At 36.1% G+C, this 24,479-nt stretch overlaps 1 protein-coding gene across 1 annotated transcript in view; it reads left to right on the top strand.

Moving 5' to 3' along the window:
- Nucleotides 1–1,887: 1,887 nt before the first annotated feature.
- The window catches only part of CHIC1 (cysteine rich hydrophobic domain 1), a 39,579-nt gene continuing 16,987 nt past the window's right edge, over nucleotides 1,888–24,479 (top strand). The window contains exons 1-3 of the mRNA XM_057718483.1: nucleotides 1,888–2,320; nucleotides 14,522–14,576; nucleotides 23,131–23,286. Coding sequence (XP_057574466.1) covers nucleotides 2,034–2,320; nucleotides 14,522–14,576; nucleotides 23,131–23,286 — 498 coding nt within the window. The 5' untranslated portion in view covers nucleotides 1,888–2,033. The remainder of the gene's footprint in view (nucleotides 2,321–14,521; nucleotides 14,577–23,130; nucleotides 23,287–24,479) is intronic.

The following is a 24,479-nucleotide window of genomic DNA, read 5'->3' as shown; positions in this document are numbered from 1 at the left end:
GAACACTTCCTAACACCACATACAAAAATAAACTCAAAATGGATTAAAGACCTAAATGTAAGGCTAGACACTATAAAAATCCTAGAGGAAAACATAGGAAGAACACTCTTTGAAATAAATCACAGCAAAATCTTTTTTGACCTACCTCCTAGAATAATGGAAATAAAAACAAAAGTAAATAAGTAGGAGCTAATGAAACTTAAAAGCTTCTGCACAGCAAAGGAAACTATAAGCCAGAAGAAAAGACAACCCTCAGAATTGGAGAAAATATTTGCAAATGAATCAACAGACAAAGGATTAATCTCCAAAACATATAAACAGTTCATCCAGCTCAATATCAAAAAAACAAACAACCCAATCAAAAAAGGGGCAGAAGACCTAAATGGGCATTTCTCCAAAGAAGACATACGGATGGCCAAGAGGCACATGAAAAGCTGCTCAACATCACTAATTATTAGAGAAATACAAATCAAAACTACAATGAGGTATCACCTCACACCAGTTAGAATGGCCATCATTAGAAAATCTACAAACAGCAAACGCTGGAGAGAGTGTGGAGAAAAGGGAATGCTCTTGCACTGTTGGTGGGAATGTACATTAATACAGCCACTATGCAGAACAGTATGGAGGTTCCTTGAAAAACTAAAAATAGAACTACCATATGACCCAGCAACCCCACTACTGGGCATATACCTAGAGAACACCATAATGCAAAAAGACACATGCACTCCTTTGTTCATTGCAGCAGTATTTACAATAGCCAGGACATGGAAGCAACCTAAATGTCCATCAACAGATGGATGGATAAAAAAGATGTGGTACATATATACAATGGAGTATTACTCAGCTGTAAAAAGGAACGAAATTGGGACATTTGTAGAGACATGGATGGACCTAGAGACTGTCATACAGAGTGAAGTGAGTCAGAAAGAGAAAAACAAATATCGTATATTAACACACATATGCGGAATATAGAAAAATGATAGAAATCAACCAGTTTGCAAGGCAGAAATAGAGACACAGATGTAGAGAACAAACATATGGACACCAAGTGGGGACAGTGTGTGTGGAGGGTGTTGGGGTGGGATGAATTAGGAGATTGGGATTACCATATATACATTACTAATAAAAAATATCAAATTGTACACTTTAAATATATGCAGTTTATTGTATGTCAATTGTATCTCAATAAAAGTTCTAAAAAAAAAAAGAGTGCTGGGCTTCTGCAATCAGAACCCCCCCCACCCCAGTTTAAAACCAGGTCTGCCATTTAGTAACTCCATGCCCTTGGGCAAGCTACTTATCTTCTCTGCATCTAGGTTTCCCATTGGTAAAATGATATCATCATGGTACATATCTCATAGCGTTGTTAAGTATTAAATGACATGCACAGAGAGTACTTGGTACAGTCCCCGACACTTAGTAAGTCCTCCATAAGTATTGCATAGTAGAAGAAGTAATAGAAAATTTCCTCTTCAGTAAAATGTTAATAAATATGCCTCCCAGGATGTGACAAAGTTCTGCTGCAAAAGTCTTTTAAACTGTAATGCTGAACAAATGAAGTGATTGGTGTATACTTTAAGATACATGGGGCAAAATTCTAACCTCACTTTCATTGAATATCCTTTTGCTGCACTGGAGGGAAGACGGCAATAATACCCATTATTAATTAATAGGAAACAAAACCAGAAGATACGTCCCCGGGAAACAAGCAGCAGAAACCCAAACAGCAGTATTAAAAGCAGCACCCGCATACCGGACCTCGATAATTCCCTGTAGTTCACCTCTAATGCCCCTCTTCTCTTGCAGCGGCGCAAGCGTACACTGATTTTGCTACTCTCCCTCATGCCCCCGCCTCCAACACCACCTCCACCCCCCCACCCCGCTGTCTACCCCACCACGCAGGCGCATCTCCTTAAATCCTGTCCCTACCCCCCTCCTCTTTCTCTGCATTTCGTTCCCCCTCCTCTTCCAGCACCTCAGCAGGTTCAAACTCTTCTCCCTGAGGGTGGAGGCGATCGAGAGGTCACGTGATGAGCATCCTGCTGCCCAACATGGCGGAGTTCGACACGATCTCGGAACTAGAGGAGGAGGAAGAAGAAGCGGCAACGTCGTCGTCGTCGCCGTCGTCGTCGTCGTCGGTATCGGGGCCCGACGATGACGAGGAAGATGAGGAGGAGGAGGAAGAAGAGGAAGAGGAGGAGGAAGAAGAGGAGCAGGTGGAGGAGACGCCGCCTCCGCCTCGGGTAGTGAGCGAGGAGCATCTGCGGAGATATGCCCCCGACCCTGTATTGGTGCGGGGCGCCGGCCACATCACTGTGTAAGCGAGAGGGAGCCTTGGGGTTTAAAAAGGCTGAGATTTGGTGACAGTGGAATAAGGCGAACGAGGGGCCTGTGGAGTGGGGGAGGGCTGACTGAGACATATAGTTAGGAAAGGACACCTGGTCTAAATGGAGAAACTGAGGGAGATAGGTGTAAAGGAAGTGAGGAGAATGCAAATATGATGCACCAACACTGGGTAAAGAGTGAGTATAGGACAGGGAAGTTAGGGGATTGGGAGCCATAGGGATTTGAGTAGGGGTGAGTCTCGTTTCTGTGTATGCTGGCGATGAACAGTCTTTAAACTGCAGGATGTACCAGAGGATTTTTTGCTGCTAAGATTGGTGTCTAGTGGAACACGGTGACTGCTGTAACAAGTAACAAGACCTAAGCTTGGACTCTTCAAAACAGAAACATGATATATTTTGTGAATAACATCACAAAATATCCACCCAGCCACATATTCATCCATCCATTCTTCCTATTTAATCCTTATGTAAATGAATGTAATAATCCTTTCCGTATCTTGATCACTCCTCACTCTGACGGTCCTTAAATATACAATTAGAGGTTCAGGTTGAGAGGCAGCTGTGAAACGGAGAAAGAGCAATGGATTGAGAGTGAGGGCTCTTGTATGTTAGTCCCAGCTTTGCTTCTTACTGGCCCTGTGACCTTGATCAGGTTACTTCCCATTTCTGGGCCTTGATTTCTCCATCAGTAAAATGAGGGGTTTGGAGTAGATGGGTTCTAAAGCCTTTCAGCTCTGAGATAATTTAAGATGCCTTCAGATTTTGTATGCCCAAATATTAAATATGCGAACATTAAATATATATGGAAATTAGTCCCCTAGAGCTGAGAATAATTTTTTGAAAACTTATGCAGAATTTTTTAAATTGAAATATTGGATTATATTTGAGAAAATAAAAGGGGGAGGGACCGCATAGCATAGTAGTGCAAAGTAGAAGAAAAATTTAATGGTTCTCTGGGCTTGAAGAGTGCTTTCTCATTTTTATATTCTTGGACTGTAAATACTTGGAAGTTTGACTATTGTGTCATGTTCAACCTCTTAATTATACTGTGATTTGCTGAGTTTTCAAATTAGGACAATTTTTTCCTATCAAGTCATGCTGCCTATAATTTTGATAATGGCTCACCTACTCCTCTGACTTTCAGTTGAGTTCATATCTGAAATCATATATTATGCACCACCTCTCTGCATCATGTTAGCTTTTAATTTTAACATGTTGAGTATTTTGATTATAATGTACTTTTGTGATCTTTGCATGAAAAGTATTAAGAAAGATTTTGAAATTGTGGAAGAGTGTGGGGAGATTTTTAGACCTGCCTTTTGGTTAGGCAATTTTAACACAATTTTTCTTGATCCAAGACTTTTGCAGATAACCTACAATGTTCATATGCCAGCTTACTGCGCTGTTTTGTTTCCATTCCTTTCATCACTAGGGAAACAATTTATTACCCAAATTAATTATGATTCTGGCACCAAAGGTTACTTTCATGGAGATTATTTCACATGACCAAACAGAAAAAGGCTTTTTATTCCAGTCCATAATTTTATATTCCAACACTCCTCCGCTTCATTATTTTCTAAAATTAAGAAAACAAAGAACGAGCAAGAAAACAGAATTTAAGTTCCCTGAAGCTTATTTGTGCTTCCATTCTGCTCTTCATACAACCGTGGTGAAGTACTTAACCTATTTTCAATTAAAAGCAAAGCACTGACACTTGCCATGCCCAGGCCCTTGTGATAGGTGTAAGGTCCCTCCCAGCTTAAAACTTCTGGAATATGGAGTGTGAAATAGTGGTGCTTATAGTAACTGTTGGTATTAATTGAAGCCAAAACCTGAAAAGCAGCAAACCAGTACTTGAATTGCTAACCAATGTACATAGTTTGGAAAACTATTTAGTTTTATTGTACACATTCTCTGACCTAGAAAGCACATTTGATGTTAAATGTCTGAGATTTAAAAAAAAAAAAGATTAAATGTTTTGGAGAAAGTTTTATTGGATCTGAGAAACTGGTTTTTCTATGATAGTAGAACCTTCCTTACAACAGGTAAAGTAAGATCCTTAGGAAATAGTTCGTTTAATTCTGAGACATTGAAAATATCAGCCTCTAATTTTTTTTCTGGCATGGGAGTATTAATTGCCTTATCTGAATGAAACATTTCTTATTCTCTCCCACCTTTATTTCTTTCATTCTTTGTGCGATCATCTATTCTTTAGAGGATGCTGTTTCTTTTCAAAGTTTAAAATTTGAGAACATCACCTCAAATTCAGTATATCTTAAACCCAGTATTTTCCCTCCCCACATTGGCTGTGCATTCCAGTTGCCCCATTTCTGACCCTGCTACTACCATTCCAAACTTCCGGGGTAATATTCCTTCTCCTTGAGTTGTCCTTTGCCAATCTGTCCCAGAATTATGTCGTCATGCCTTTTAAAAGGTCTATTAGATTATTCATTTTCTCCATTTCTACTGGCACCCCTCTAGTTTGGATCACCATCATCTCTTGCTTGAATTGCGGCCACAGTCTGCCACCTCTCCCCACCCCAATCCATCTGCATGCTTGTGGCAAGCTACTTTTCTTAAAACACGGTTTAATCATGTCACTTTCCTGCTGAAAAACCTGCATTGGATCTTAATTAGGTTTGAATTCCTATGCTTTCTTCCTCCACCCTCAGAGATCAAGGAGTCTCTCTGCTTGTTCAAAGCTCACCCCTCCACTTATGTCTTCCATACCCTTCTCTTCCAGCCTCCTCCCAGGCAGCCCCTCTCTCTATAATATTACTTCACTGGGCCTCTGCCTGTAAACATATTCAGAGCCTCTCTAATTCTTTAACAATAAAAGCCTGCCTAGACCTACATTCCGTATTAGCTACTGTCTAATCTGTCTTCCTTCTCTCTCGAAATTTCTTAAGAGTAGCTACGAGGGTGAGTCAAAAATTACCCGCACTCCAGTTATATTAAAGCTTCTGTAAATTCTACAGCCAGAGTGCAGATAATTTTTGGCTCAGTGTTGTATATTCATCATATCTGTTTCCTCTTCACCCTTCTGTAATCTGGGTTTTGCCACCGTGACCACAGACAAACAGGCATCATCACCATGACCCTCCTGTTGCTAAATTAGTGGGCGTCTTCAATTTCCTATCTTTCTGGTCCTCTTGCTGTTTATGAGACATAATGACTCCCTCTTCCTCAGAGGCTTTTACTCCAGGGATCATAAACACACTGGCCTTCAGAGGCGAGATGGGTCACAGAAAATGGTACAGCCTGGGTAATGATGGGGCCTTAGTTGAACTGTAAGGTATATGTTTTGCCTAAAGGTATTCAAATTCTGATTTAAAAAAACAAAAAACATTTTGCCAGCCAAACAAACCTAGGAATTCCTTGGCCACTTCACTCTCCCTGGTTCTCCTTATATTTTTCCTGGTTATTCCTTAACTGTCTCATTCATGGGTTTCTCTTCCTCTTTTGCTCCTTGAATACCAGTGATATCCAGGGTTTTGTTCTCAGCCCACTATTCTCATTCCCTGCTCTATCTAGATAGTCTCATCTTGACTCTCATGGTTTCAATTATCTGATGTGTCCCAAATGTGTATCAATATCTCTATATCAGACTCTGCTCTGACTCTTATCTGGGCTTCCTCACCTAATGGCTCACTATCTTAAATCCAGCATATTCAAAACAAAACTCATCCTCCCCGCCACCCCCCACCCTCGCCACATCCCCTCACACCTCCATCCCAATCCCTCAAAAAATTCCTCCTGTCTCTGAGTTCTCCAATTCACTTAAATGTACCTCCTCCTATCCCATTATTTATCAGTGGTTTCTCTTTCCCACTCAGTCTTCTCACAGCTAAGCAATCAGTGGGTATTAACAATATATGACCTAAAAATTTCTTCTTTTTCTCTCTACCACCACTTCCTTGATTCATGGCCCTTTCACTACCCTACTGATCATCTTGCTTTCATCCTTGTCACCTCCACATCCATCCCTCAGTCTGCTGCTAGATGGAGACACCACTTTCCTGTTTAAGACTTCTGTGGTTTCCCCTTCATCTGTATAGGATCAAGCCTAAGCTCTATGACATGGAATATAAAACTGGACCCTGCCTATCTATTAGCCTAATCTCTTTTTTTTCCACTTCTTTGAGAACTTTCATTGAGATACAATTGACATACAATAAACTGCATATATTTAAAGTGTACAATTTGATATTTTTTTTCTTATTAGTAATGTGTATATGGCAATCCCAATCTCCCAATTCATCCCACCCCAAAACCCTCCCCCGCACTTTCCCCACTTGGTGTCCATATGTTTGTTCTCTACATCTGTGTCTCTATTTCTGCCTTGCAAACAGGTTGATTTGTACCATTTTTCTATATTCCGCATATATGCGTTAATATACGATATTTGTTTTTCTCTTTCTGACTCACTTCACCCTGTATGACAGTCTCTAGGTCCATCCATGTCTCTACAAATGTTCCAATTTCATTCCTTTTTACTAGCCTAATCTCTTGACATTGCCTGTTATTGCTTGTATTTTCTTATTCACAGCATGCTGTTTCTTATCTCTTTCCCTCTGCTCAAGCTAGAGCCCTCATCTAGAATTCCAGTATCCACCACCCTTACCCCATAAGTCACTACCTCCTGCAAGTCTTCTCTGCCCCCACTAAATTGGAAGCTGAAATGGCAGGACAGTCACTGGTTCCCTCTGAATTCTCAGTGCCTAGCACAGTGCCTGCCCTGAAGTAGACACTCAGTAAAAGTGAGTTGAATAAATATTGATTCACTTTAGTAAAACTCATATGCCCACCATAGTGTGTGCTGTCTTATAGCCCTCAATAAATGTTAGTTAGTTGAATCATCCTTTGGAGAGTATTTGTGTTTCTGAGCATAGATACAATAATACTACCAGATTGGGGGTGGGTGGGTATGGCATGGCTTTACCTCTGAAAGATTTGTTGCACAAGACCTTCTGTGTCAGAATACGCGTGTCTATTTATGTCCTTATCGATCAATTATAATTTCTTGAAAAGTCAAATGACCTAATCGCAATAATTGTAATTCCAGATCTGAGATGATAGTGATCATAAATGGATATTTGGGTATCTTTTTCCAAATTAAAAATTTTAGAAAGTGTCATTAAGGCAGATATATTTGATGTATTACTCATTGCTATATATATGCCCAGCACAAAGAACAGTAAGTGCCATCTTCTATGTGTCAGTATGCCAGTGTGATGGGCACTGCCATTTAAATATTGTATAACACAGAATATTTTATTAAAAGATACAAGAATGCCGTGTGTGTGTGTGTGTGTGTGTGTGTGTGTATGTGTGTGTGGCTACATTAACTCCCACAGAGTTGAGGTTTTAGAAACAGAAATAATGAAATGTCTCTTGTAAGTATTGTTTCAGAAATACTATACATCTGAGTGATATAGCTTAGAATCTCATTTTTCTTCTTGATATTTTTAGGATAAATATTTGGATCTAATGTATTAAAATATAAGGAAAATTACATCTCATGAGATTTTTTTCTTGTTTATAGGTATTACCACACTCTTTATATTACTTAAAATATATAAACACTTACCCTTGATAATACAGCTGTACAGAAGTTAGTAGAGATGAGAGGTTACCAATTCTCAGAGAAATATAAAATTCTCATTAAAATTAATCTAAAAGAAGTGAAGTTATTCCTTATAGAATTGGAAAAGATGGACGAATTTGCCAAAGAGTGCATTTCTGCAAAAAGTTAGAGAGCACTACAAATATTGATACATCTCTAATCAGTGAATGGAATGCCTTTTTTGTAAACAGCTGTCTTTGAGGAATTACAGTGAAGCATTGTTAATTTGTGTTTGTATAAGATATTTTAAAGATTTTAGGTCTTGAGAATACTGAAGCTATGGTAACTTGTCATCTTACAGAGCGGCAAGACATAGTTATTTCCATATGGAAGATTAAAGAAATTTAATTTTTAAAAAATCTCTTTTAATTGTATGGCATAGACTTTCCTTTTTCTTGGTATGGTAAATAGAGTTCAGTGCACGTGCTTCAGAATCAGTGTTACTATAAGTGCATAGTTTTCTAGCGAAATGGTTTTTGTTGGCAGAATTTTACTACACTTTGATCTGTTTTCTTAAACAACATGAACACATAAATTTGTGCAAAGTTTTCAAAGGCTGATGTATAGTCATTTTCAAAAGAATTAAAACCAGTAAGGGGTATAGGGAGGGAGAAAACAGGGAAGAGCAACTAGAGGACCCATCCGTCTTTGCCTCAGTTTCCTTTACTCCAAAGAATTGTCCAAGAAATTAAAATTGGGGGCATTGGAGACACTTGACAAATAAAATGCAATCATTAAGAACCACCAGCTAGGTCAGCTTCAAACACATAATAGGCTCTATATTTAATGAAGCTGATAAAATGACATTGTGAGCAGTTCCCAAGTGTCTTTGTCTAATGCTGAAGAACCCCACATCTTGACTCATGTCTATCACTGGTCACTAATGGGTAGATGAGCTTGTTTAACCTTTGTGGACTCACAGTTCTTAACTTAATGGTTTGCTTATGAAACAGAGCTTATGAAACATTTAGCAGCAGCCATTTCAGCATTTTCCTAGTAGCTACTAAGTAAAATGTTGTGCCTAAGATTATTTGAGTTAAGTACTCATTTTAGATGCTGAATATCTAGTGGAGAAGTTAAGGAAAGAAACCCTTGGTAGGCAAGAACAGAATTGCTACTGGCTTTTAGCCAAAATTGTAAGAATATATTGGGCCTAGTTTGCCTATCTTTATACCTTTTGAAGTAGATAAATGTAGGCCATAATGGAGTATTTTAAGAAATAAAATGACACTTTCCTTACCATTTCTTTTTGCTTTTTTAAATTTTTTGTCCGCCCTACACAGCTTGTGGGATTGAACTCGGGCCCTCTGCAGTGAAAGTGTGGAGGACTAACCACTGGACTGCCAGGGAATTTCCCTCCTTACCATTTCTAATATACTTTTTATATTTTAGAAAAGACAATCCATTTTTATGTTAGAGAAGAAAATTCATAATGTGAATTTAGCAAGCATTTTTTGAGAACCTCAGCACTGGGCTAAGCACTATGAAGAATACAGAAAAAAACAAAGTACAGGTCTTTGTTAACAAAGCTAACAGGAAAATCGCCTTTAAGAAATTGGTGTGAATCCGAAAAGAAACATGTACCACAGTGTTCATTGCAGCACTATTTACGATAGCCAGGACATGGAAGCAACCTCAGTGCCCATCAACAGATGAATGGATAAAGAAGATGTGGCACATATATACAATGGAATATTACTCAACCATAAAAAGGAATGAAATGAAACTACAATTAATGAGGTGGATAGACCTAGAGTCTGTCATACAGAGTGAAGTAAGCCATAAAAAGAAAAACAAATACCATATGCTAACTCATATATATGGAATCTAAAAAAATGGTACTGATGAACCCAGTGACAGGGCAGGAATAAAGATGCAGTTGTAAAGAACAGGCTTGAGGACCTGGGGTGGGAGGTCAAAGGGGAAGCTGGGACGAAGTGAGAGAGTAGCATTGACATATATACACTACCAAATGTAAAACAGATAGCTAGCGGGAAGCTGCTGCATAACACAGGGAGATCAACTTGATGATGGGCCATGACTTAGAGGGATGGGATAGGGAGGGTGGGAGGGAATCACGGGAGGGAGGGTCTATAGGGGTATATGTATAAATACAGATAATTCACTTTGTTGTACAGCAAAAACTGGCACAACAGTGTAAAGCAATTATATTCCAATAAAGAGCTTTAAAATGTGAAAAAAAAAAGGAAAAAAGAAAAGAAAAATTGGTGTGGATCAGCAAAGAATAAAAGAAAATATTTTATTAACTTTTGAGTTGTATAGTGCAGATTAAATTGGCTATGAGTGTTTGAAGAAAGGGAAATCCATGAAGGCTTGCAGCAGGAGTTGGAACTTGACTTGAACCTTGAGGGCTGCATTGGATTTAAACTAGGGAGAGGAAGCAAGATGAACCACATGAGCAAAGACAAGAGCCAACATGGCAGTGGAAATGGAAAGGAAGGAAATGTTATGAGAATGATTTCAAAGGAGAAAATAGCAGGACTTGGGACTACCTGGATGTAAGCAAGGTGCAAAAAATAGGAGAGGGAAGATGCAAAAAACGATACCAGCGTCTAGGTTAAAGAGAGTTAATGTGCCATTGATAGAGATGAGGAATTTGAAAGGGGGAGCCAGTTTCCAATTAAAGGTAACATTTAATTTTAGATGTGTTCATTTGAGGTGTATTATTTTGTAGCAAAATATCCAAATGGAAATTATTTTTGTTGTTGCTGTTTTTTAATTTGTTTTATTGAAGTATAGTTATTTACACTGTTGTGTTAATTTCTGCTGTACAGCAAAGTGATTCATTTATATATGTATACATTCTTTTTCATATTCTTTTTCCATTATGATTTTTCTCAGGATTTGACTATAATTCCCTGTGCTATGCAGTAGGACTTTGTTGTTAATCCATTCTGTATATGCTAGTTTACATCTGCTAGCCTCAAACTCCCAGTCCATCCCTCCCTCACCCACCCTCCCCCTTGGCAGCCACAAGTCTGTTCTCTATGTCTGTGAGTCTGTTTCTGTTTCATAGATAAATTCATTTGTGTCATATTTTAGATTCCACATATAGGTAATATCATATGGTATTTGTCTTTTTCTGATTTACTTCACTTAGAATGATAATCTTTATGTCCATCCATGTTGCTGAAAATGGCATTATTTCCAAATGGAAATTTTTAGTATCCAATTAGAGATGAGGGGCTAGAACGTGTTGGGAAATATAGAACTAGAGATATACGAGGATGAGTCAAAAATTATCCGCACTCTGGCTGTAGAATTTACAGAAGTTTTAATACAATTGGAGTGCGGATAATTTTTGACTCTTTGTCGTAGATTTGGTAGTCATCAGCATAGAAGTGATTGTCAAAGTTATTACAAATAGATGAACTGTTATAATTCCTTTAGAAAAGCAGATGACTAAAAGCTAAATTTGGGGAAAAGGTAAGTGTTAGGAGAAAGTGAACGGATGGGAGAATGTTAGAAAGGGTTTGGTGAACAGCATCACAGGCTGCAAAGTTAGGGGGAAAGTTCTGAGAAGATGACATTGAATTTGGCAATAAATAAGATGAACTTGTCTTTCTAAATAAATTTACTGAGTAAGGGATTATTTTCAGTAAAATAACAGCATCAAAAGAGAAATTTCAAAGGTTAGGGACTTCCTTGGTAGTTCAGTGGTTAAGACTCTGCACAACCAACACAGGAGGCACGGTTTGATTCCTGGTGGGGGAACTAAGATCCCGTGTGCCACACTGAGCAGCCAAAAGAAAAAAAAAAAAGCCAGCATGTTCATTCAAAAGCTTAAGAAAGGAGGGGATAATATTAAGGAGATGGAAACAGTGGCAAAAAAAAGTTCATTTGTATGGTGATAAATGCAAAGAGAGAATAATAGCAAGGCTAAAAATTTTTTAAATAATAGAAATATTCCATGCATTTTGAGAAATACATCTGTCTATATCCTCTTTGTATTTGATATGTAGTAAACGAATGGCAACTGGGAAAAGGTATAATGGCAGCAGTCCCTAATGGAAGTAGGAACATATTATTAACGTTACATCTAAAAGAGAAGAGGGGAATTCCCTGGTAGTCCAGTGGTTAGGCCTCCTTGCTTCCACTGGAGGGAACATGGGTTTGATCCCTGGTCGGGAAACTTAAGATCACACGTGCCATGTGGCATGGCCAAAACTAAATAAATAAATAAAATTGGATTTTTAAAAAATGTTTTTAAATAGAAGACAAGATATAAAAATGGAAATAGATCTTTACTTTTTCTTTTTTAATTTATTTATTTATTGGCTGCATTGGGTCTTCATTGCTGCACACAGGCTTTCTCTAGTTGCAGAGAGTGGGGGCTGCTCTTCATTGTGGGGGGCTGCTCTTCATTGTGGTGCACAGGCTTCTCATCGTGGCGCACAGGCGTCTAGTGGTGGCTTCTCTTGTGGAGCATGGGCTCTAGGCACGCGAGCTTTGGTAGTTGTGGTACATGGGCTCAATAGTTGTGGCTCACAGGCTCTAGAGCGCAGGCTCAGTAGTTATGGAGTGCAGGCTTACTTGCTCTGTGGCATGTGGGATCTTCCCGGATCAGGGCTCAAACCCGTGTCCCCTGCATTGGCAGGCGGATTCTTAGCCACTGCACCACCAGGGAAGCCAGATCTTTACTTTTAAACATATCATGTCTACTCTCTATAAATGAAACCTGTATCTATTTCTTTGTTATGCAATAAGAATTAGCTCTTTGTGGGATAATGGATCAATTACATCTTCTTTATCACTAGTAGATAAAGTCACTATTTAGCTAAATATGATTTAAATGAAATTTCTTGCGCTATTAAATATTTGTCATTATTGATTGCTTAGTACATGATTACAAATATATATTTAATACTAGAGAGTCAATTTCTCAAATAGCACATGAAAGTTGCCATAAAAATTCATGTACAAGAGTACCATTTTATTTTTAAGTTTGGCTGTACTTCTCTACGTATAGATTTAAAGGGAATGATATTATGAGAACGTTATTATGAAAATATTATGTTCTCATTACATGTTGTACTGACACCTAGAGAAGTAATGAAGTTTTTTAATGAAGTTCAGGTCTTTTTATAATTGCTAATTAATTTTCTCAACTCTTTTAAAATATAGAATTTGTTGTTTTAAACTACATTTTAAACATACAAGGTAAAATATATTTATTCATGGATACAGACCTTGCTGCTAGCTGCTAAGTATAGAGAGTCTTTGTGTTTGACTGGCTTGTGTCCTTGCAAAGGAGCTATTAGCATAAGTGATACAAAGAGACTATGATTCTCACAGAAAGTTTTAATAGGACATTGGATTCTTAAGATGTCTTTAAAGTGACCCTAAGACCAAAGTGCCATAAATCAGTAGAATCAAACAGGACATACAGTAGCTTATTATTCAATAAACTTTTATTAAGTGCCTACTAGATTTCATTGTGCTACTAAGCATAGTGGAAGATAGCAAAGTAAAATAAACCATAGTTTCTGTTCTCAAGGAGCTTGATATAGGACAGAAAGAACTTGGTGATTAGCATTTGAATTTTGGTTGCCCCCTCTTACTATATGACTTTGAACAAGTCAATTAATTACTTTTTGAAAAAAAAAATTTCCCAGTGTCAGCTTCCTTCTCTGTAAAACAAAGATAACAATACCTCTCTTGCAGGGTTGTAAAGTTTAGAGGTAATATATTTACCTAACACAGGGTCTAACCCATGGTAAGTAGATAGTTACTGATAACTGTTACTATTATTGTCTACCTCACAAGGAATTCTTATTAAATGTTAGTGTTTTTTCCTTTTTGCTTACACTAACATAAAATTGTAGTCACTCTGATATATCATCTAACATGCAGGAAGTGACCTTTGTTATTCCTACTGAAATCAACAAGTAAGTGAAGGAAGGCTTATAAAAATCATTTTGATTTAGTACAGATTTCAGTGAATGTACTTGAAGAAACTCAGCTTTTGAGGCTGGGATCTGTTTTCTCAAAACTGGTTGAGCATATGCATAAAAGCCATTTATAACGATCAACCTTTGAGTATCTGAACAGTAACTGATCATAAGTTGTCAAGCTCTATAGTTCCAAAGGTTACATTAGTTTTTATTAGGAAAAAGTTCATATATCCACCGAAGTAGAAAGAATAGTATAATCCATTCCCACATACAACCCGTCAGCCAGTTCCAACAGTTATCAACTATAATGGGTTTTAACAGAAATGTTTCAACCAAAAGTTGTGATATTTCCAGCTGTAAATCAGTGTTTCTCTAATATTTTATTATTTAATCTCATTTTATGGTTCTAATTAGAATCCTACTTTAACATTGGCTCCTTAAGTTTCTTTTACTATTAATTTGAATTAATAGTCAAAGATTCAAAGATTTATTTTCTATAAATATCAAATTATTTTTAGGACATGCTTTTAAATCACAACATCAAAAGAAAATGCATGGCTTTGTAACTTTTTTTAAGGCAAAGAGTTAAATATGCTGGGTAGAATATATTTTGTTCTGTCTTTGTTTTTAAGGTTTGGCTTGAGCAACAAGTTTGATGCTGAATTTCCCTCAGTTCTAACAGGGAAGGTAAGTGAGAGTTTGCACTGAACTTTTCAATTCTAAAAGCATTGTTTCCTGGCTTATTTAATGTTATAAGTGTTTTGACACACTGTAATGGAGTCTCATAATAAGAGGCCAGGGTAATTGGAGGCTGTGTCGTTAGTGACTGAAAGCTGTCTCCATGACTACTAGCCTATGACCAGTTATTTTGTTCCTGTCTGTTAATGCCAGTCATTACTTACTTATCTGTTCAGTTTTTCCAGTTTTGCCTTTTTTTCTCAGCACTGGTAGCTATAAATTGTTTTCATTTAGGTCAGTAATTTCCAATGATTTTATAGTTAACAAAGTTATCATCATTCAACTTGTATCACTATGAATGTTAAGGTGTCCTATGATATGATTTGTTATACATCAAAAACTCATATTTTGGGTTGAACATTTTTCTGCCTTTTAGACATTTTGAGTTTCTACAGATGGATTCACTGCAATAAATTGTTATTACTTTTTTGTTTCCTGGTTCTTCTACACTCAGTAGTATCTTCTAGCATTGAGGCTCAATATTCAAAGACTTCCTAGGATTTTAAACTGTTTGGAAAATCTTCTTATAACAGTAATGCTAACTTCTAAATCCAAAGGAAAAGGCTCTGACTAAGGCAAAAAGAGAATATATACAACTCCCAGTGTATTGTCAGGTACATATTAGCTGCAGAATGTAAGTTTGTGGTTGTTATTGACAATTCTTCACCAGTATATCCTAGTTTCACCTTCATGGTTTTTCCAGTTTTCTCTCCTCACCAGCTTTCAATTTTAATTGCTTTTGGTACTTTAACCTTCTTCATCTGAGTAATAGTTTGTTCTTGGATCCACCAATAATTTGTTCTCTTTGACTGTTGACCTTTTCTGTCTCTCCTGATGTATAATGTCAAATCATTCCATATAGTAATAAACAAGTAGTGATAGTCCCTGGCTAAGTGAACATTAGAAAATATGTGACCATTTATCTTTTTAGAATAAAAAGAGCCCTTTGTTTTGAGATTTTGGCCTCACTCTCTAGAATGTTCTACCGTGCTATCTTGATCGTTTAGAATATTCATCAATTTAAGCAGCAGTGCAGATTTAGATTTGTTTTATATGAATTAATCATTAATATTTTTCCCAAGGGAAAAAAAAGCTGTGGGAAAAAATCTCTTGAATATTATTTGTTTGTACAACGATGGCAACTTCAGTATTAAAATTAAAGAGAATGTGAGTTAAAGCATCTCCAATGGAAAACTTGTTCTTTATGTTCCCCTTGATACTGCTGCATGTGTTGTCTGGGCAGTTATATCCAGCTTTATTATTGGTTTAGTTTTAAAAAAAGTTTGAATTACAAGTCTGACTAGTTCTAGAAAATGAATCATCAAAAAAGATGTCAGAGAATAGAGTTCCCAGGTGTAAGAATTATCCAGTTTTATGTGCTGACGGAATCTTCAGAGTATTTCTTCACACCTCTTCATTTCTTTCCAAGCCTTCTGAAACTAGAAATTCCACCAGCATAAAAGATAATACAAGCCCAGGGCCAGATGGATTCACGGGCGAATTCTGTCAAACATTTAGAGAAGAGCTAACACCTATCCTTCTCAAACTCTTCCAAAATATTGCAGAAGGAGGAACACTCCCAAACTCATTCTACGAGGCCACCATCACCCTGATACCAAAACCAGACAAAGATGTCACAAAAAAAGAAAACTACAGACCAATATCACTGATGAATTTAGATGCAAAAATCCTCAACAAAATACTAGCTACCAGAATTCAACAGCACGTTAAAAAAATCATACACCATGATCAAGTGGGGTTTATCCTTGGGATGCAAGGATTCTTCAATATATGCAAATCAATCAACATGACACATCATATCAACAAATTGAAGGATAAAAACCATATGATCATCTCAATAGATGCAGAAAAAGCTTTTGACAAAATTCAACATCCATTTATGATAAAAGCTCTCCAGAAAATGGGCATAGAAGGAAATTACCTCAACATAGTAAAAGCCACATATGAGAAACCAAAAGGCAACATCATTCTAAATGGTGAAAAACTGAAAGAATTCCCTCTAAGAACAGGAACAAGACAAGGTGTCCACTCTCACCATTATTATTCAACATAGTTTTGGAAGTTTTAGCCACAGCCATCAGAGAAGAAAAAGAAATAAAAGGAATCCAAATTGGAAAAGAAGAAGTAAAATTGTCACTCTTTGCAGATGACATGATATTATACATAGAAAACCCTAAAGACTCTACCAGAAAACTGCTAGCACTCATTGATGAGTTTAGTAAAGTAGCAGGATACAAAATTAATGCACAGAAATCTCTTGCATTCCTATACACTCACAACGCAGGAGCAGAAAGAGAAATGAAGGAAACTCTCCCATTCACCATTGCAACAAAATGCATAAAATACCTAGGAATAAACCTGCCTAAGGAGGCAAAAGATCTGTATGCAGAAAACTTTAAGACACTGATGAAAGAAATCAAAGACGACACAGACAGATGGAGGGACATACCATGTTCCTGGATTGGAAGAATCAATATAGTGAAAATGACTGTACTGCCCAAAGCAATTAACAGATTCAATGCAATCCCGATCAAATTACCAATGGCATTTTTCACAGAACTAGAGCAAGAAATCTTACGATTTGTATGGAAATGCAAAAGACCCCGAATAGCCAAAGCAATCTTGAGAAGGAAAAATGGAGTTGGTGGAATCAGGCTTCCTGACTTCAAACTATACTACAAGGCCACAGTGATCAAGACAGTATGGTACTGGCACAAAAACAGAAAGGAAGATCAATGGAACAGAATAGAGAACTCAGAAGTAAGCCCAAACACATAACATGTAAAAGAATGAAATTAGAACACTTCCTAACACCATACACAAAAATAAACTCCAAATGGATTAAAGACCTACATGTGAGGCCAGACACTATAAAACTCCTAGAGGAAAACATAGGCAGAACACTCTATGACATCCATCAAAGCAAGATCCTTTTTGACCCACCTCCTAGAATCATGGAAATAAAATCAAGAATAAACAAATGGGACCTCATAAAAGCTTTTGCACAGCGAAAGAAACCATAAACAAGACAAGAAGGCAACCCTCAGAATGGGAAAAAATAGTTGCCTCTGAAACAATGGACAAAGGATTAATCTCCAAAATATACAAGCAGCTCATGCAGCTTAATACCAAAAAAGCAAATAACCCAATCCACAAATGGGCGGGAGACCTCAATAGACATTTCTCCAAAGAAGACATACAGATGGCCAACAAACACATGAAAAGATGTTCAACATCACTAATCAAAGAAATGCAAGTCAAAGCCACAATGAGGTATCACCTCACACCGATCAGAATGGCCATCATCACAAAATCTGGAAACAATAAATGTTGGAGAGGGTGTGGAGAAAAGGGAACTCTCCTGCACTGTTGGTGGGACTGTAAGTTGGTACAGCCACTATGGAAAACAATTTGGAGGTTCCTTAAAAAACTACAAATAGAACTACCATATGATCTAGTAATCCCACTACTGGGTATATACCCAGAGAAAACCATAATCCCCAAAGAAACATGTACCATAATGTTTATTGCAGCACTATTTACAATAGCCAGGACATGGAAGCAACCTAAATGCCTATCAACAAATGAATGGATAAAGAAGATGTGGCATATATACACAATGGAATATTACTCAGCTATAAAAAGGAATGAGATGGAGCTATATGTAATGAGATGGATAGACCTAGAGTCTGTCATACAGAGTGAAGTAAGTCAGAAAGAGAAAGACAAATATTGTATGCTAACTCATATATACGGAATCTAAAAATGCTACTGATGAACTCAGTGACAAGACAAGAACAAGGACGCAGATGCAGAGAATGGACTGCAGAACTCGAGGTTTGGGGGGGCAGGGGGTGAAGGGGAAGCTGAGACGAAGCGAGAGAGTAGCATAGACATATATATACTACCAACTGTAAAATAGATAGCCAGTGGGAAGTTGCTGTATAACAAAGGGAGTTCAACTCAAGGATGGAAGATGCCTTAGAGGACTGGGTCGGGGAGGATGGGGGGGAGTCGAGGGAGGCAGGGAATACGGGGATATGTGTATAAATACAGATGATTGAACTTGGTGTACCTCAAAAAAATAATAAATAAAATGGAAAAAAAAAAGATAGTACAATACAGTTTTTTAAACTGGGGGAAGTAGGAATATTGAGCTGTCTTCAGTATGCATTCACACAACCTAAAAGATCTGGATATGAACTGTTCTTAAAGACATCCATTCTTTTCAGGTGACCGTTTTCTTAACATGTAATGAGTGGATATTTATTCTAGTGTGCATTATTTAAATGTACAAAATTTCTCATGTATTGAATGAGGCATAAATGATACAGTGATGCTTTTCCTAGGCTAGTGTTTGGTGATGAAAAAACACTAAAATTCTGAAAGTCTGATTTTTAAAAGTCACATGATGACTTTATTTTGTCTTTATTTTTTCTTTAATGAGATGCTTTTTCTCCAGTAGGCACTATTTCATTTGTATAGGTTATTTTGGATTATCAAAATGCATCTCTGATAACTGTGGGGAAGAAGCAAAAAAGAATTTACATGTTTCAGAAAAAAAACTAAAAGAAAAAAAAGGTTTGAATTCCAGACTTAGCAGCAGTGTAAATATATTTCAAAATGAATAAATGCAGTAGCTAAAATAGAAAAATAAATCTACATTTTACAAAACCAGTATTCCAGCATGAATGGAATTCTATATAGCTTTTATGCTTAAACTAAGCAAAATTGTGGAGTGAATTCTGGAAACCTCAAAAACCATTTTGTTAAGTTCTATGGCTCAGTATTAATTTTGTGCTTCTTATGTGTTAATGCTTTTAATATGAATAAAAAGATAATCTTTTATATTAAGTGAAGGAAAGATTGTTTCCTCCTTTCACTAAAGATAAGTCTTCCTGTCATGATAGGACATATACAGGTGTGTATATACAGATTCTGGTGACCAGAAAATGAAAGAACCACAGGGCTTCAGAAAAGAAATAAAAGTTTCTGGCCCTCAGATTGAAACAATTAAATTGTGTTACAGGGAGATTAGTGTGCAGTGTTGGGAACCATAAACCATAAAATCTACTTTTACTATTGCGATCCAGTATGACAAGTGATTGTTTGGGTTGTGTTCCGCATGATTGGAGGAGGTAAATCAGTCCTGCTGGGTTTTGCTTAGATTTTCTTCCGTTTGCAAAGTCTCTTGCATCCTGTTATAAAATAATATGACCCTTTCACCCACCTTTATTACATGGCTTTCTTTTTTCTTTCTAAGAAAGTCAAAAGGAATTAGATGTTTCTTTACAACCTGCCATTCAGTGGCAAAGTAAAGGGCTTCCATCTAACCTTCATTACTAGAGATACTCAATTATATGGAAGTAAATGAGTAAAATGGTATTAACTCTGATTCCACGCAGTTAACATTTCTTTCACATTGCTTAAAATTGGGAGTTAACCAGTTTTCGTTTCCTATGCCTTTATCTCTATTTAATGACTTTTACTGTTACTCAGACACAGATTTTTTGTTTTCAAAGACAATTCTGGCTTCCTTTCTTTTATAAATTTATTTATTTATTTATTTATTTTATTGGCTGTGTTGGGTCTTTTTTGCTGTACGCGGGCTTTCTTTTTAGTTGCGGTGAGTGGGGGCTACTCTTTGTTGTGGTGTGCAGGCTTCTCATTGCCGTGGCTTCTCTTGTTGTGGAGCACGGGCTTTAGGCGCGTGGGCTTCAGTAGTTGCAGCACATGGGCTCAATAATTGTGGCTCACGGGCTCTAAAGCTCAGGCTCAATAGTTGTGGCACACGGGCTTAGTTGCCGCGATCGAACCCGTGTCCCCTGCATTGGCAGGCGGATTCTCAACCACTGTGCCACCTAGGAAGCCCTGGCTTCCTTTCTTTTAAAGTCAAAATGCAGATTTTAGTTTATTGTTTGAAATTCTAGTAAAAGTTTTTTTTTTCAATATGTTTCTGTTATGACTTCAAAAAATTTAAATTCTCATTTTTAGTAACTTGAATGTTTTAGTTTTTAATTTGTCCATAATAAGATGTGAATATTATGTGTTGAAAGTAGAAAGTATTGATGGGGAAGAAGGAAAATTGGCACATTTTAGAAATGTTTTTGTTAATTCATTTCTAGAAGCATGTAATGAAAAATAAATCTTATAACAAATTTTATATACCTTGGCATATTAATTTATTTCATTTACAGTGTTTTAAAAATCAAGTTTTACTTTTTGGATTGATTCATTTCTGGCTTTAGCCTCATGTTTTACTTTTTTTTGTCCATGCTTATACACTTTTAAATAAAAGTTTTGAATAAAAATTTTACTTTTTAAACATAAATTTAAGTTCTGATTACAAGCACTTAAATTTGTAAATGGACAGATTTAATAATTTTATGAATTTGTATCAAAATTTGCCATATTTTTAAAATGTATTAGTGTTTCTGGATACACAATTTAAAGAAAATTAATAATGTTATATTACAGGTTAGAGCTAAATATATAAATATATTTTCCTTATTTTAACTTCCATTTGGTTGCTCGGTGGTTCACTAAGAAAAAAGTTGAATATCAATGTTTGAGAGGTAAATTTTAAGATAGCAACTTGGTACCGTGATCAAAAGAACACCTTTTCTCTAAAGAATTGAAAAGCATTAAATTTGCATTTAAAATATGGCAGTTTATCCTTTTGTTTATAATAAAATGTGTAGCAAAGCTGTGGAGTATTAAGTTACTTGATCCAAACCTTCAGGTGATACTCCATGCAAAAAAGAGCTTTGCTTTTCTTTCTCCAAATCTAGTCAGATATGATTCACTGACTTCCTTTCTCAAAGTATTCTAGTTAGGAGGTTCTTTCTAAGATATAATTTCCATTCCCTGTGAGGTATATAATAGAAATTTTTTTTTTCATTTTCTAGATGGGAGACTAAAACTCGCAAAAATTAAATGAACTTACCTAGGATTTTTTTATAACTAATAAGAAACTAGAATTTAGATCTTGACTTATTGTCTTAATGTCCTTTGCCTGCTGGTGTTTTCTACTTTCAATGATAAGCCATGGTTCTCTGAATTTATTTTCATATTTACTCCGGAAATTTAGTCATTTATTTGGAATTCTTTTTACTTAGTGATTGTCTTTAGATCATATTGGAGAATGAAATTAGTTTACCTTCCTCCTGTAAATACAGTTTTGAGCCTTACAGTTTCACAACTTAACATATTAGGAAGAAATTCAAATTTATAGGTTAGGCAATTAACATTAGTGGGTGGCATGAACAATTCTAATAAAGCTAATGTAATTATTTAATGTTTTAATCATGATGGTACTGAATACTGTGGTCATGTATCTTTCTAATATCTGCAAGTAGGTATGTATTGTAGTATTGATTCAAAGACGTCTTTTAAAAGACAAAAATGTAATAAATTGATTCCTCTAGTACAATTTTTACTTGGAAAAGTTGTAAAGCTCTGTATTTTTGATACCAAACATGCTAATGGGATTTTTATTTTACAGCAGCTTAATTTTCCTAACAATTTCATAATTTTTGCTTGCACAGCCAGATGGTAGAAATTTTTTCCCATATATTTTACAGTGTGACAGCTTTCTAAATGAAAAGGAATCATTTTTGTGATCCAGAAATGTGATTTCACTGAAAGCAAACTATTTTTAGTATACTTTCAAATTTGTATAACCTTCAAGCTAAATTTTTGGTATAAATCTAATTATGCCTGTCATGCTCCTGCCTTTGAACTGACTTTGTCATTGTTTACAGAGAGGCACAAGCAGCCACTTCCAGGAATGGAGGTAGTAATTAAAAATATTAAATTTGTATATTGAAGGATCTCTGAACTTCTAAAATTTACAGCAGTTATGAGTCCATTTTATGCTAATATTAACACTGTTTTCTGAATGTGATCACTCCTCACTGGCTTTTGTTAGTGTAGCTTTTCCCTGCAAACAATGGCAAGTGTTAAAATTGTTATGTTACAAATTTGCCAGGGAGAAAAGTTTTGAGAGTTGCCTTTTTAAAAGTAATCCAGAAATATTGCCAAGTTCTAAATTTAATTCTATTTCCTCTGGTAGTATTTAGGTTTTATTGTTATATTATGCTTCCAGTCTTATTCAACCTTTAGTAAGAGTGACTGGAGACTATAAATAATATTGCTTTAATAATGAGAATATTTGTAAGAAAACTGCTTGACGGTATCCTTTACCACCAATTTTACTGTTGTCATTTTATTGTTGGTAATTTCAAAAGATTGTTTTCGAATATCAGAATAAATTGTGTAGACATGAAAGTATATTATTATGCTTTCTAATGTCATCCAGGAGTATGTAATACTTATTCATAGGGGAAGATAGCGGGGAAATATATTTAGATATGTGTAATTCCTTAAAGTATTCGTAGTAAGACAAACATTTTCTTTAGGTTTAGAGATAAATAGTAGAAAGCTGCCCACAAACTGTTAAAGACTGCGCCCTGTGTTGTAGGTGGCCCCAGAAGAATTTAAGACCAGCATTGGCCGTGTGAATGCATGTTTGAAAAAGGCTCTCCCAGTCAATGTGAAATGGCTGCTGTGTGGTTGTCTCTGCTGCTGTTGCACACTGGGTTGCAGCCTGTGGCCCGTTATTTGTCTCAACAAAAGAGTGAGTAATCATTTTATTTTGTAATAATAATGAGCTAATGTTTATTTGAACAGTTGCTGTGTGCCAAGTACTTTACAGGATTTAATTCTCGTAACAGTGCTGTCCTCATTCTAGAGAGAAAGAAACTAAGAGCCAGAGAGATTGTCATTTGTCCAAACTTTATCAACAGTTTATCACTTAATATGGGTTCCAATCATTATTTTAAGTAAGTACAAAGTAAATGGAATGCTTAAGTAAATATAAATGTAACTGGGCTGCTTATTCTTTTTACAAAACCTGTAGCTATGATTTAAAGTATTTCCAAGCCACAGGTATATGGGAGAGTTTCTTCTGATCTGAAGAAAGGCAGAAGTGAAAGTAATCTACAAAGTTGTAGGGGAAATCCTGGTTAGTTTTGAACGTGTTGAAATAACATTCTGACATGACTAGTTATGTCATAGATTTAAGACTACTATATTAATATATTAATCTCATCTTTAAAATTTTATTTTGATCTTTAGAATGATTTTTCCCCAGTGGGAAGATATCTTTAAACTTTTTAATTGAAGCCAATGAGGAAAATTAATTCATTTTACCTACACTTATTTTCCCTGTACCACATTGATGATTTCATTTAAACTTCTAAATAATAATTAGCCTACTGAACCATATTCAAAATCACAGCACCTTGTAGGGGTATAATTAGTGATACAGTTGTTTCATAAAAACCAAAAAGATTACATTTTCCTCTCCATCTTTCTCCTGCCCCCCTTAATGTCTGCTTCAAAAAACCAAATAATAAAATACTGCCACCCCTATAACTTTTTGAATGGAAAATTAGACATTTTATTAATTCTCTTGGTCATTACCTGTAGGTCAGAGCTTTATTTTAAATAGAGCTTAGTTTATTGTTTGTCAGAGCATGAACAATGTTCTCAAATAGCTTTCTATAAGTTAAAAAAAAGACAATAGATTTATTTCCTTAATTGTCATATCTTACTTTTAAAAGTTACAAATCAATAACTCTGACCCATCCCCATTATTTTTAAAGCCTCAATATGAATTAATTATGGGATTTTTTCATCACACAAATATAACCAATTTCAGTTACTTAGGAACAGATTTTTTGGTTTTAATATTATCCAGAATCTTTTGTTCTGATGACCTGTTTGCATATTTACCTATTTATTAATGCCTCTGCCACAAGGCCTGAA

This window comes from Hippopotamus amphibius, chromosome X, assembly GCF_030028045.1.
Source record: "Hippopotamus amphibius kiboko isolate mHipAmp2 chromosome X, mHipAmp2.hap2, whole genome shotgun sequence".
Lineage (NCBI taxonomy): Eukaryota > Metazoa > Chordata > Mammalia > Artiodactyla > Hippopotamidae > Hippopotamus > Hippopotamus amphibius.
Note: the sequence above shows the minus strand (reverse complement) of the source record. Positions and strands in the feature narration are given on the sequence as shown.